The sequence below is a fragment of the Gossypium raimondii genome, chromosome 4 (genome assembly GCF_025698545.1).
Source record: "Gossypium raimondii isolate GPD5lz chromosome 4, ASM2569854v1, whole genome shotgun sequence".
Classification (NCBI taxonomy): Eukaryota; Viridiplantae; Streptophyta; class Magnoliopsida; order Malvales; family Malvaceae; genus Gossypium; species Gossypium raimondii.
Window position 1 is genome coordinate 8,642,865 of NC_068568.1, and position 14,633 is coordinate 8,657,497.

Here is a 14,633-nt window from a genome sequence, read left to right on the forward strand (position 1 = left end):
GATGCCAGAGCACTGTCTTGTTTTTCAAATCAAGCAAACTTAAGATTCTCTTACGGTACCCCATTATCATCCGTAATCTGTTGAGGAGGAGGTATAGTTTGAGAGTCAAGAAAATGTTGAAGCTTATATGTCTTGATCGCCAAAAGAACATGTTGACGCCACAACAAGTAATTATTATCATCAAGAAGAACATTGATTTTCTTGGTAGAAAAGAACCGACTGTCAACGACTCCATCAGTAAGATTGGAAGCCATCACTGGTGCAGTAGACTAAACGGCAGACGGACTAGAAGGCGGAGCCATGAAGAACACAGGAATTCAAGGAACTGTCGCCAGGAAGAAATGAACATTTGATACCATGTTAAGCTATTTTGTGAAAGAAGAATTCATTGAAAAAGATTGAGGATTACAGAGGCTGCTCATGCTTTTATATATAGCAAGGCATGCTATTTACAGAATCCAAATCAACAGACTTAACTAACATCAACAGACTTAACTAACATTAACTAACGGCTAACTAATAGCTAACTAGCTAACTAATTAACTGACTTATTAGTTACTCTAACACTAATAACATATTTCCTTGGAATAGAGATAAAGCAAGGAAAAGACAAGGTTTTCATTTGTTAGACCAAGTATGCAAAGGAGATTTTCAAGAAGTCCAAGATGGAAGATTGTAGAGAGATGAATACTCCAAGAACAAAAAAGCGAACTAAGAAAAGATGATGAAGCTGAAAAAGTGGAAGAAACAAACTTTAGAAGTCTCATTGGGTTTTTAGTGTATTACAGACCTGATATATTGTATGTTGTAAGTGTTTTTGTCAAGGTTCATGCATTGTGCTAGTGAGGTGCACCTAAAGGCGGTAAAAAGAGTTGTGCTGTACATCAAACAAGCCATCAACTATGGAGCTAAGTGTCAGAAGAGTCAAAGTATGAAGCTAGTTGGGTATTCTCATAGTGATCGGGGCTGTTCCTTAGATGAAGAGTACGTCAGGGTACTGTTTTAGTCTCGGCTCTAGAATTTTCTCATGGTGTTCAAAAAAAGCAGAATATTGTGCCTCAATCTACTACAGAAGCAAAGTTCGTGGCAGCAACAGCAGCAGTAAATCAAACATTGCGGCTGAGGAAAAATTTGGTTGATTTACATCTGGAACAGACCACAGGTCCTAAAGTGTTCGTGGACAACAAGCTGCAATAGCAATCTCTCACAATCCTGTTATTCAGGGGAAAACTAAGCACTTCAATACTAAGCTTTTCTTCCTGAGAGAGGAGCAAAAAGATGAAAATATAACTATGTTTATTGCAAGAAGGAAGAACCACTGGCTGATATTTTTACCAAACCTTTACTAGTTAGAAAATTTGAGCTTCTCAGACAAAAAAATTTGAGTTTGCAGCTCATTAAGTGAGGAGTGTTGGAAAATTGTTTTTTTGAATTGCATGTTTTTTTTTTTTTAATTTGAATAAATTCTTAGCCAATTGTTGTTAGTTGTTCTTATTCTTTAGGAATTAGTTGGTTTATTGCTGATTTCCAGTGAATCAGATTTGGTAGCTAAGATTACATTTTTTATTGATTTTTCTGTCATTCCAAGTACTATAAATATAGAGCTTGTGAAAGCAATAAACTGCAGATTTCTTCTATTAATATTTTCCTCTACTCTTCCATTGCTTTTTCATTGTTTCTTTCTTCTAAAAACAATCAGAATAGAAAGTTCCATTGCATTAATGGCAACTATAGCATAGCTTTTTGCAAACACTTTTCTAGAAACTTACCAAGACAAAAAATTGATTGGTATAAAAAGTACGTTTGGAATAAGAGAAAATTGGCAGTTGTGAGGAATAAAAAAAGAAGCATTAAGAATTGGACAATTCTTTATTATCACTTGGAAAACCAAGAAGGAACAGTCACTGGATTTGTGGAAGCTCACAATTTAAATACTACATTTTGAGTCAAAAAAGCTAGCTGCTGCTTCATTCGATCACAATTTACTCTGCTCATCAGCTTACTTTCATCTCTTTCTTGTCCTCCACCAGTTATACTTCATCAATGGCTCGTTGCTAAAGCAGTCACCAGTAAACCAAGAACCAGAAATGGTTGTGCACTTGCCTGAAACACAACAACAAACTTAGATGGTCAATATGAAACAAGAGATGAGATAATTAAATTGCAACTCCTTTATCATGTTAACTCATTTAAGGTAACGTATTCTTGATACTGACACTATGAGATGGTAGAAGTATTGAGACATAAAGATTAGTGTGTGTGAGAGACGGTAAGAATTACAAATACTGATGAGCAGAAGTTGGTTTGTGTTTCTCCTTACCTACAGTCGTAACTATGGTAGAAATCCTTAATCTGTTCTAGTCAGTGAGCAATGTAGTTGAGTAAAATTTACCTGATACTTTACATCATACTTGACAGGATCCTTTAGAAAGTACTGGAACTGCAGTGGATAGATATTGGGTTATATGAGCATTAATCTCTATGAAGGTAAGAAAGGGACTGTAGTTTCTACAATGTACCGAGAAATAGTTCTACCTGAAATACAACTTGTGGAACTATTAAACCAACTAGGGCGAGTGCATAATACGGCTTACCAGCCCCTAGAAGATACCCTGCAATCACCACGTGTAGTGAGCTGTTAATAAAGAAAGATGCATTGAATTTCCAAGTCTTTCAGTTACTCGTATAAATTCCAGGTACATACCAGCTATAGATAATTGAGTTATGTCAATAGCACCAACACAAATCCATTTAGCTGTTTCAGCACCAAAGGCTACAGGAAGTGACTGCTCAACCATAACAAGCATACAAATATTAACTCCGTTCTTCAAAGGATCAAAGAAAGTAAGGGGTCTGCAGAACTCATCAGTGTCCCAAATATTTACTTAATAATAATAATGATAATAAAAGAATACCTGCAATCCTAGAGCTTTGTCTCCTTCGATACTTTTAAAGTCATTAACAATGGCGATACCCAACTGCAAAGTGATACAGCAAAAACAAATTGTCATAGGTCGAATCCCGGACCTCAAACAAAAACAAGAATGAGACAATGTAAAAAATTTACCCCAGCTATGCTGTACAAGAGTGTGAGAACAACTATGTCTGGTGTAAGTGTCCCAAACAATGCTTGACCGGCCCACCTATTAGCAAAGATTAAAGCTTGTCAGACAGCAAAGTGACAGTCCAGAACATATATCAAATACTTCAGGACATTTTTAAGCCTTATATTAGTAAAAATTTGATATATTCTACATAGGAATCATGATAGATGAATAAATGGTAGCCTAATTTGTGATAGGGTGCTCTGTGCGTGTAGGAATTAGCAAAGAGTTCAAATCATATGGTGGAAAAAGCAGCAAAATAGATGACATCACACCAGGGCAAACTGATATAGCTTGCTCCAAGAGCAAAATTTCCTATCCAGCCATTTTGTTTCAACTGCAACATATTTGAAATTTAGTTAGATCTAAGCTTATTTTCTTCCATAAGAAGAAAGTGGGTTGGTCATAACAACCGTATGCAAGTGAACTACCTTTAAAGGAGGAGCAGAGTATATGTATGATAGCAAGGATCCTCCCAAAGCAAGGTAGAATACAATAGGGAAGTCATGCCCTGCCTATAACGACAGATTAAAACTGCTTCATTTTGTACATCTTTTAGGGAAAAAATAAGCAAATTATTTGAAATTACCTACCCACACGTCTAGTAAACCAGCTATGCCAAGGCCCCCTAAGAGTAGCAACCAGATTTGGCTAATAACCTGCACAAAATTTTAATGAATATCAAATCTATCATGTGCATAGCACAAACTAGTTATGATTACACACCTCATTCTCAGATATTGCTCCTGAAGGGATCGGGCGATAAGGCTCATTAATTGCATCAATCTCTCTATCATACCAATCATTGAGAGTCTGAAAAAGTCAAATTAGCCAGACAATTTCGTATTATTCAGGTTGAAGCTCCTTTTTTTCATTAAAAATCAAGACACACCTTCACTGATAAGGGTTTATACCTGAGTATAGCCTGTTAGACATGGACCCGACATTATCATGCAAAGAATTGACTTGGCAACATCCTCCAAATTCCAGTGGAAGTTTCCTGCAATTTATAAAATTGTTTCAGGTGGTCCTCTAGTTACCTCACAAACTCTTCCATGCAACTTGTAATTGAGTTCATGGACAAATTTACATTCACAAAAGAAAGTGATTTGAATTAACAATTAACAGTTGAGCAAGATAGAAAAATGCAAGCACTAGATATCATGAAACTTTCACACAATTTCTCGTGGAGTTTAATTCTTATATTCTCAAATAAAAGGATACTCCTAACAGTAGATGTGAACGAATTTTCTTAGAGTACCTGAAGCAGCAGCTCCACAAACTACTCCCCATACCAATGGGGGCCAAGTAACTGGCTTTGTAAGTTGAAGACGAATCTTCCATTTATCCTGCATCATGTATAAAAAAACCAAATCATACAATAGCTCTTATATAAGTAAGACAGCTTCAAACGTTCCTTCATAAGTAAGGCTAATAGGTTATTCATTTGAGTAGTGAATGAAACAAGCAGGAGCAAAAGTTTTCCCAATAAACATTTGCATTTCCTATGGCCCTGTCTCGATTGGTAGCTGGGATGGGTGACACGTTAGAGATAAATAGCGCACCAAATTATGGAATAATTTTATCCTCAAAATATGAAGGCGGATGCTCTGCAACTAAAGTTCCCATTTTTCTTTCAGTTGACATCTAAGTGGAATTGCACTTATAGATTATTATTGAAGCAGAAATGATTAAAAAAATTACTAATTTTTGTTAGTGCCATCAAGGAAAAAGGTAAAAAAAAAAAAAATCTGTATATAGAGGAATTACAGTTTCTTGAGCAGCTCCTTTGATACCAAGAAGTTGGTTGAAGCTAGAACCACCGCCGGCGGGTGCCTTATCCGGTGCCTTGGATTTTACTGCCAAATGAACACAAATATCCACCACAAAAAAAATGAAAAACAAATTTATATAATTACTTTTTTAAAGCCATAAAAAATGGTTTTTTTAAAAAACCTTCATTAGTATCAGTGTCCGCCGCTCTGATAGTCAATCTCCGTCCTGAAAAAAAATTATTTACAGCATTGGAAGCCAAAAATAGAGGTGAAACTTTAAATTAACTAAGCTCAGAAAAAAAAATTAGCGGAAGATAGAAAAAAGGATAAGAGCTAAAAAATAAGTCTTGTTTAAAGATAATAAATATTTTCAATTTAACTCACTGGTGAAGGAGACAGAAGGAGGAGTTAAAACGGAGTGAATTGGGAGTCGCAGGTGATTGTTGTTGTTGCTATTGTAAACTCTGGATAGCCTCAAGGATGATACAGTGTTGAGTACGGACGACATTGAAGCGATTCAAATTTTCTCTGCTTTCAAAAACCAAAAAAGAAAGAATGAAAAAGAAAATCCCTGCAGTTTCCCCTTTGAAGCTCCAAGGAGAGGGAAGAAGCCAGCAAATTGACTGTCAAGTGTTTCTGGTGTAGTTGATAACCCAGCCCACCGGGGCCTATGGCTATGCATCTAAATTTAAAGTACAGATACAAGATTTACCCCTTTTTATTTGTTTTTTTTTAATTGTTTTGTTTATTTTTATTTATTTACTACTCATTAAGATTTCGTCAAAATATTTTATTTATTGTTTTAGATTTTATTTTTTTTTGAGAATTATTGCTTTAGGTTTTTAAATTTAATATACTAATATTTAGTTAATATATATGTCAATTACATTTTTATACAAACATAATGTTAATTTATATCACCATCACTAATTAATATTACTAAATATTATAATTAAGTTTTAATTTTATTAGCATTATTATTACGGTAACATCTAAAAGAATTTAGATTTACTCGTTCTTAATGCATTTTATTTCAATTTAAGAATTAAAGAGAAGTTATGGGTACAATATATATTATACTTTAACTTTAATTAAATCCAAAATCAAGTTATACTTTTAAATCGAGGATAGAGCTTTTCTAACATGGTTTTCTCTATTTAAAAAAAAAACTCTTCAAATGTTTAAATTGAAAGATAAAACATGTTAAAGTGAGCTCAACTGTCTCAAGCCGTGCAAGGTAGCCTGCAACCAAGGCACACTTGAATGGTCCATCTTGTTCGCGATGGGTCATTTGGCCTAATAGGATTAACATGTTGTTCGGAGAGATTGAAGGCCTATCTATATAACCTAGCAAATATGGGAAGTAATCTTGGAAGATTTGCTATCTTAAAATATTTGATTTTGTAATCTTAGGAGATTTGATTTGTAGCTTGCCTTTAATCTCGACCATTGATGTATTTTAATATGTACCTTTGGCTTTGAAGAAGCTTAACTATAAATAGAGGCATTCATCCCTCATTTGCATTCACTTCATACTTGAGTAATAGAATACTTTGAAAGCATTTACTTAAACAACTTGTGAATGTTGCATTTTTGTGGCTTTTTTGTTCTTTCATTGCTTGTTTGTCTTTGAGTTGTTTCCGTTTTAGTTCTGATGCCTTAGAGAATTTATATCAAGAATTTTCACTTTGTGAGAGTTAGAATGACTTAGGTGGATTTGAACCTAAGAAATCGCCTAAGGTTACATGGATTGCGAGACTAAAGTTCTAGCCTTGTGACTGTTAATATCTGGGCTAAGGTTTCGAAAGCGTCGGTCGAGATGACGAAAGGAGTAGAAGATCATATTGAGCATCTGAAAACTTGTAGGGCATGAAAGCTGGTCAATCGAGGGATATCTTGCCGGCTTTGGAAAGTTGAGTGGTTGATCTGGATGAATCAATTGGTGATGTGAAGGAATCACTCAAGGTGGTCGAGGGACGCACCGATGAGCTGGAATTTTTGAAAAAGTAGCTTGGGAATATGTGGTAGAGACTCTCAAATCCAATTTGGATGCGATGAAATAGCCCTTAACACCACTATAGATGACTAGATAGAGAGGAATGATGCTCTCAAAACCATGGTAACGACTTTGAAGGAACGAATTGTGGTGCTCAATGGGAGCTCACTATCTATAAAGCTACCTTGGGTAGTGGGATGTTGGCTTTGGGACCGAAGCAACAAAAAATGGATATTCCCAAACTAGAGAAGTTTAAGGGTGCAAGGTCAACGAGAGATGTGGACAACTTCTTGTAGGAAATGGAACAATACTTCCGAGTGATCGGCATTGACGATGATGCCACTAAGGTAAACACTACTTCAATTTACTTTTGGTGTCCATCTCTTATGGTGGTGTTGCAAGTCCACAAATGAGAAACGAGGTTGGACCGTAATTGAAACTTTAAAGGAGTTCTAAAATGAGGTGAAAAAGTAGTTTTACCCATAATATGTCGAGAATGAGGCTCAGACCAAGTTGCACTGGTTTACGCAACAAAGAACTATTCGAGAGTATGTCAAAGACTTCAATAAATTGATGCTTCAAATCTTTGACTTGAATGAGAAAGAAACATTCTACGAGTTTGAAGATGGACTGGGCAAAATAAAAGTTGCGCTAACAAGGTATCACTAAACTTACCGTAGCCATGGTCGAGGCCAATATATTTTGTAAGTTTTGGGATAAAAAGCCTGATAATCACAAGTCTTTTAATTCCAAATTCAAACCCATGGGCAATGTTGGGGGAGACAATGACAAGCCAACCAAGAATGGCAATGGTAAGACCTAAACTTTTCAAAAAGTCAAACCCAATAAGCCGTGGGAAAAAAAGAAGAAAAGACCAGTAAACTGCTTCTTTTGTGATGGTCCACATATGGTAAGAGACTATCTAAAAAAGTATGCACTTTATGCCACCAAAAGGATGATAAGCCAAACAAAGCAATGAAAAAGCTTGGTTCGATCTTGAGTTCTATCGAAACCAAGAAGGGTCATAAGAGAAAGGGGTTAATGTTTGTAGATATAACTCTAGCAAGCAGAAGATCGAATGCCCTTGTCAACATAGGTGCTTCAGATTTGTTCATGTCCGAAAAGATTGCTCAAAAGTTAGGTTTCAAAGTTGAGAAAGAGCTGGGATGGATTAAGACCATGAATTCCAAGAGAGTTTTAATAATAAGTGTTTCAAAAAGAGTTGAACTTCAACTTGGTAGTTGGACTGGTAAGGAAACCATTGAGGTAATACCCCTTGATGATTACAACTTTGTAGTTGGTTTAAAATTCCTCAATTAGGCTAATGCTCTTCTTGTCCCTTTTGTTGATTGAATGTGCATTTTGGATTCGCACCACCAATGCATGGTACCAATTAAACGTAAAGCGGGTGTGGAAGCCAATGTATTGTTTGCAATACAATTTGCTAAGGAGGTGCGCTAAGAGAAAGTTTCCTACTTAGCAAATTTGAAGGTTAATGAGTCTCATGAGCCCATTGGCGAGATCCCAGAAGTAGTAATTCAATTGTTACAGTCTTTTTGAGATGTGATGTCTGTCGAGTTGCCCAAGAAGTTACCACCTAAGAGGGAGGTGGATCACAGGATTGAGTTGGTGTCAAATACTGAGCCGTTGGCTAGGGCCTCATATTGAATGCCTTTACCAGAGTTAGAAGTATTGCGAAAATAATTAAATGAGCTTTTAGATGTTGGGTTCATTAGACTATCTAAAACTCCATTTGGTATATCATTTTGTTCAAAAAAAAGCACGATGGGTCACTAAGATTATGTATCAATTATCGGGCATTAAACAAGATCACTGTGAAGAATATGTAAAACTCGTTTTTAGTGAAATCGGAACAGTGGTTTCTAAACCACAAATCTGAGTCAGAAAGAAAATTTTATTTTAATATTATTGCATGGTCTGCATTATGATAGGAATGATGTATGAAAATTTCAATAAGAAAATTTTACCGATTTCATGTTTAATTATAGAAAGGACCAAATTGCATAAAATGTAAAAGTTGAATTCTAGTAACTAGAATGATTAAATAGCTATGGAATTCAAAATTTGATGTCCTTATACGAAAAATAGACCATTAAGAGAAGTGAGTAGATATTTATGATGATTCATCCACGGAAATTTAAGAAAAGAAAATGACTAAATTGGAAAGTGGAAAAAATAAAAGATGGTAATTAAATTAAATAACAAAATATCATCGTTTTCATCATCTTTACCTAAATTATTTTTATGGAAACCCTAGCTAAGAGAAAACAGTTCAAGCAAGCTAAATTGGCTTAATTGGGTAAGCATTCTTGTCCCATTTTTAGTAATTTTTATATTTCCGAGATCGTAGTAACCTAATCTACCTATTTTGGGGATTAATTTGTAAAGTTATCACAGTATTAAAAGTTTTCCATGGATGAGTATGCTGAAATTTTAAAATTTATGGTAGAAAATGAAAGGTTGTTGATAGATAAACAACTTTTGTAAAGTGATTTTTGATGAAATTGTGATTTAGGGACTAAAGTGTAAAGATGTAAAATTCATGAAAAATTTATGAATTTTATGAATTACATGGGCTGTAAATGTTATTTGAAAAATCCAGTTAGACTTGAAATAAGCATTAAACTACATGAATTTCATTTTTCGGGCCTAGGGACGAAATCGTCATTTATTAAAAGTATAGGGGCAAAATGGTAAATTTACCTAGGATGTGAATTGGATGAAATTGAATGTGAATTTTATTAAAATGAGTTAAATTTAATCATATAGATCCGGACAGACCTAGTTCAAAATTGGATCGAGAAAAACAAAAAGTATCTGATTAGTAGCCTACTAACACGAATAATTATCGAGATAAGTTCGTGTAACTAAATTATGTATATTAATATTTTTGAATTGAATGTTGTATATGTGTGAATTGTATAAATGTCTTATGTATGAAAATCAGTCACATATCCGATAATATCCGATAAACGTTAAGTCTCGTTTGAATAAATAAAATTCGATGGATACAGGATTTCCCGTAATGGTTGTGGTCCTGCATATGTTGCAAACACACCATAGCTCTTATGAGCATCCTATTATAACCCCCCTCGAGCTTCCCGTTACATGGTTCCTGTGAGGATCTCGATCGGTATTGACCTTACATGTGTTGCGATCATACTACAGCTCTTTGTGAGCATCCTGTTATATGATTGGTATGAATCTTGCATATGATGTGGACATACTGCAGCTCTTTGTGAGCGTCTTGTTATATGATTGGTATGGATCTTGCATATAATGTGGACATACCATAGCTCTTTATGAGCGTCCCGATATAGGCTCTTAATGAGCTTCCTGATATGGCTCGCTTGAACTTCCTGTTATATGGCTATCCGGAGCTTCCTAATAATAGCTCTTCGAAGTTATCTGTTAAGCTCAATGAGCTTCCAGTTTTAAACTCTTATGAGTTTCCTGTTTTAGCCTGGATAAGCTTCCTGTTACATGGCTCACATGAGCTTCCTGTTATATGACTCGAAAGAGCGCTTCCTGATTATGTGCCCCAATAGGTAACCCTGAATATGAGTTGACAGATTATAGTTATGTACACTTCGAGTGTACTACATGTGTATCCATCGATATTTCAAATAAATTCAACATGCAAAGTTCTGACATGGTTAAACTGAGCTTAAAATGATTTGTCATGGAAATGCACATGTTAAATGGAAATATGATATGAAAAGCATATGTATATGAAAGTTATTACATGATGAACTCATCCTTGATTCTTGATGTTTACATGTAATACATAACTAATAAGTTCCTTGATATTATATGTGTTTAGGCAAATTGCCAAATTTCTTTGGATGAATTTTATATGCTAATCTTAAATGTAAATGAGTGGTAAGTTTGTGAAATTTGTGAAAGATTGGCAATAGCAGAATGACTTAGCCAGAGCTTGCCTACACAAGGCAAGATTAGAATCACAGGGATGTGCAATTTCAAGTTGGTGACTCAGTCCTACGAAATTACACTTAATTTTGTGCTACAATGGATTGCACAAGGGGCATGTGTGACAGTATAAGGAACATTTCTGAGTTTTAAAGAGAGTAGGCAAGGTACCCTACAAACTTGAGTTGCAAGCAAAACTTAAGGTTTATCCGGTGTTCCATTTCAATATGCTTAAGCCTTTCCATGAGGAGTATAAGGATCCAAATTGACCCAAGTCTGAACGAACATTAATAGGGGTAAAAGTGTTTTATAATGGTGAATTTCAATGCATCATAGCAGGTCGAATGATTCGACGGAAGTACTATAGGTCGAGGCATGAATACTTTATTCAATGGAAGGGACTTCTTGACAGTGAAGCTAGTTGAGGACCGACTGAAGCCTTATGGTTGTTCCAAGACAAGATAGACTAGTTCCATTCTAAGGATGCAACGAAGGCATCTCAACAACAAGTGGAGAAGAATGTCACAAGCTGCATGAGGGGGCCCGCAACCAAGGCATACTTGGATGATCCATCTTATATGTGATAGGTCATGTGGCCCAATAGGACTGACCCATTGCTTGGAGAGATTAAAGGCCTATTTACATAGCTTGACAAATCTGGGAAGTAATATGGAATACTTGCAATCTTGGAAGATTTGTAATTTTAGAAGATTTGATTTTGTAATCTTAAGAGATTTGATTTATATATTGGTTTTAATCTCGGCTATTATGTATTTTAATCTGTATCGTTAGATCTAGGGGAGCTCAACTATAAATAGAGGTCTCCCCCCTCATTTATATTCGCTTCATACTTGAGTAATAGAATACTTTGAGAGCATTTACTCAAGCACCTTGTGAGCGATGCTTTCTTGTGGCTTTTTTGTTTTTATTGCTCTTTTGTCTTTGAGTTGCTTCTGCTTTATTTTCGGTGCCTTAGAGAATTTCTATCGAGATTTCTCACTTTTCGAGAGTTGGGCTAACTTAGGTAGATTTGAATCCAAGAAATCGCCTAAGATCACACGGATTGCGAAACTAAAGTTCTACCCCCGTGACACAAAGATATAGACATGTTAAAATACACTCAAACTTGTCTTTTTTTCTTTTTTTTTTTGGACTGTATTTTAATTATTATAATAATAACGATGTCAACTGAGCTAAAATTATATTGCTTAGAATCTTATTCTTAGGGTGCATTTGTTTTACAGAAAATGACTTATAAAAATGTTTTCTGTAATTTTTTTTGTAGCTTCATAGAAAATAGCTTAATCAACAGAAAAAGACTTACAAGTCAACAGAAAATAAGTTCTTTTTCCTATAAATTGATTTATCCTTTTGAAAAGCGTAAATTATTTTCCGAAAAAAATTCATTTATAAATAAATTTGTTTTATAATTATTAAAATATTTAAATATTAAAATCAAGTATTATAATGTTGAATGTTATTAAACATACATATTTAGATATTTATATTTAATACTATAACATATTATTAATATAACTAATATTCTTAATATATTATTGAAAATATTTGTTTTAATATTTTAATAACAAATATGTATTACAATTTATAAATATTTGATGGTATAAAATATGAATATTTTAATTATATAATTATGAGTATTTGTTTAAATTATGTTTAGCTTCATTTATTTCTTCCAATTGTAATATTTCATTATCCACTCTCATATATGTAATATGTGTAATTTAAATTAAGTTTTAATTAGGCATAGTTTATTATTAAATTTATATATATAATATCAACTATTATAAAATAAATTTAGATTATTAAAAGGAAATATTACCATAATATTTTATAGAAAACATATTTAGAAACTAATTTCAATAAAATTTATCAAATAATAAAAATATTTTACTCAAAAAATTTCAAACATAAAAAATATTAAACTTTCTAAAAGTAATAAATTTATGACATTAAATTGGACAAAGATTGGTACCACTGAAGTTGGTTAGAATCAATAAATACCCAAAAGCTGACACCATATAATGTAAGCCTCTTTATTAAAAACAAGTAAACAATGCACATAAAGAAAAAAAAGGTAATGAGTGGAACTAGAAAAAGTTAAAACATAGGCCAATTCTCGTGAAACCAAATATAATAGTAATATTAAGTTTTGTAAGTGGACACTTTGTTTTTGGCAATAGATTATTTAATTAATGTATAGTGCATCGAGCTTGTGTTGCTGATCAAGTATGCATCTTTGTTCATGAATGGCGCTAAAGTAAAATAAAAGGGATTAAAAATATCATACCAACCTTAGAAAGCAAAGTCTAATAAATAAGTAAATAGAGAGTGAAGGATAAAAATAGTCACTTAATTATATTTTTAGTTTCAGAAGATTCTATTTCGACGTTAGATGATCTCTGCTCGCAATTTTACATTGATGAAATCAATGAGCATCTCTTTCCTCTATTCTATTCTTTATATCTCTTTCTTTAACATTGTTAATTGAATGTCTGTGTAAAGATTACAATCAATTTATGTTTAATATATATTTTGCATGTTTCAACTGTATTAATCTAATTAATTGATTGATAGGTATATTTTAATTCGGATTGGTTGGATCTGGTTGGGTGCAATTAAACCATAGGATTGATGACCCTAGGAAGTCATTTAGGTAGGAATTAACTCGAAATTGGAATTGCCTACCAAGCATCACTTAGCAGATCAATGGTTAGGGAAGGAAGAACTTAAACCCTAGGATTGACAATCTTAGGAAGGCATGTAGGAAGGAATTAACCCGAAATCAATATTGCTTATCCGTGAAAACCTTACCCTACTCTGATCTGAGCTACATCATTGAGAGGTGAGTAGCTCTTGCTAACTAGTTAGGTTAGTAGAAGGTTGAGAAGCCCTGCTAGGTTAATTAGTAACCAACTATTTAAAACCTTACATCAATAATTAATCAGGTGACAATTGGATCTAGGCTAAAGAAACTCGCATAGTCAAAACAAGGGATATGAGAAGCCGATACATGAACTTAGGAATAGATTTAGGTTTAATTCAATTTATCTTATTGTTATTATTATCATCTTGCTTCTAGATTAACACTACTAATTAGTGACTCGAGTAGATTAGTAGTTATTTTTGGTAAATAGCTTAATAATAGTTTTCCCTAGGGTACGATGCTCGAAATACTTACTAAGTACTTCGTTGTAAACAAACTATATTATAACATGAATCGTATACTTGCAGACACTGCATTAATTCATATATTTAGTTGCAGTATTCACACACTCGACATTAGTACGTCAAGAGACGGTCAGCAGTAGCCCAAATGGTTAAGCATCACTCTTTCCCCCTTTCTTGCCCAAGTTGAAGTCACGCCTTTCCCCTCCATAATCTTTTAATTTTGGCAGAAAAGGGGAAGTTACCATGCAGTCCCCTAGGATTTCCAAACTCCAAGTATTTACTCCAATCTTTCCTAATTAGACATGGATTTTAATTTCTTTCCGACCCTAAATAGGATTTTTCCTCTCTTCCCTTTATATTATTCTTTTTCTTTTATTTTCCCTTTTCTTTTATCATACTTTACATCTTTTTGTTGAGAATTATTTTGCTATCCCGACTCAAAATTGATTTTCGTTAACTCATTTTCTTCACTGGTTTCGTAATTTTCGATAATCACATCCTGTATTTTCATCAAAAGTTAGGTAAGTACTATCATTTCGATTTGTAAGAACTTGTAAATTCTGAAATAGCGTCAGATCTCACTAATCTTTCAATTTGATTACGATCCATTGTGAATTT

General features: G+C 33.9%; 1 protein-coding gene across 1 annotated transcript; it reads right to left on the reverse strand.

Annotated features, from left to right (window-relative positions):
* Positions 1 to 1,850: 1,850 nt before the first annotated feature.
* On the reverse strand, positions 1,851 to 5,562 carry LOC105780406 (chlorophyll synthase, chloroplastic). Its single transcript, XM_012604718.2, has 15 exons — positions 5,264 to 5,562; positions 5,061 to 5,105; positions 4,875 to 4,963; positions 4,366 to 4,453; positions 4,019 to 4,104; positions 3,831 to 3,917; positions 3,698 to 3,763; positions 3,536 to 3,619; positions 3,380 to 3,441; positions 3,068 to 3,143; positions 2,916 to 2,978; positions 2,705 to 2,786; positions 2,536 to 2,612; positions 2,393 to 2,440; positions 1,851 to 2,103 (listed from the first exon to the last, which is right to left on the reverse strand). Exons 1-15 carry the CDS (start codon positions 5,385 to 5,387, stop codon positions 2,041 to 2,043), a joined length of 1,140 nt encoding a protein of 379 aa, XP_012460172.1. The 5' UTR covers positions 5,388 to 5,562; the 3' UTR covers positions 1,851 to 2,040.
* Between the last annotated feature and the right edge of the window lie 9,071 nt (positions 5,563 to 14,633).

What these genes read in the sequence shown, in the direction of transcription:
- LOC105780406 (XM_012604718.2), bottom strand. Translation starts at nt 5,387, where the DNA reads ATGTCGTCCGTACTCAACACTGTATCATCCTTGAGGCTATCCAGAGTT. An exon ending in AGCTATATCAGTTTGCCCTG is followed by an intron (nt 3,144 to 3,379) that starts GTGTGATGTCAT and finishes CTTTGCTAATAG; the next exon opens with GTGGGCCGGTCAAGCATTGT. An exon ending in ACAAAGCTCTAGGATTGCAG is followed by an intron (nt 2,787 to 2,915) that starts GTATTCTTTTAT and finishes ATGGTTGAGCAG; the next exon opens with TCACTTCCTGTAGCCTTTGG.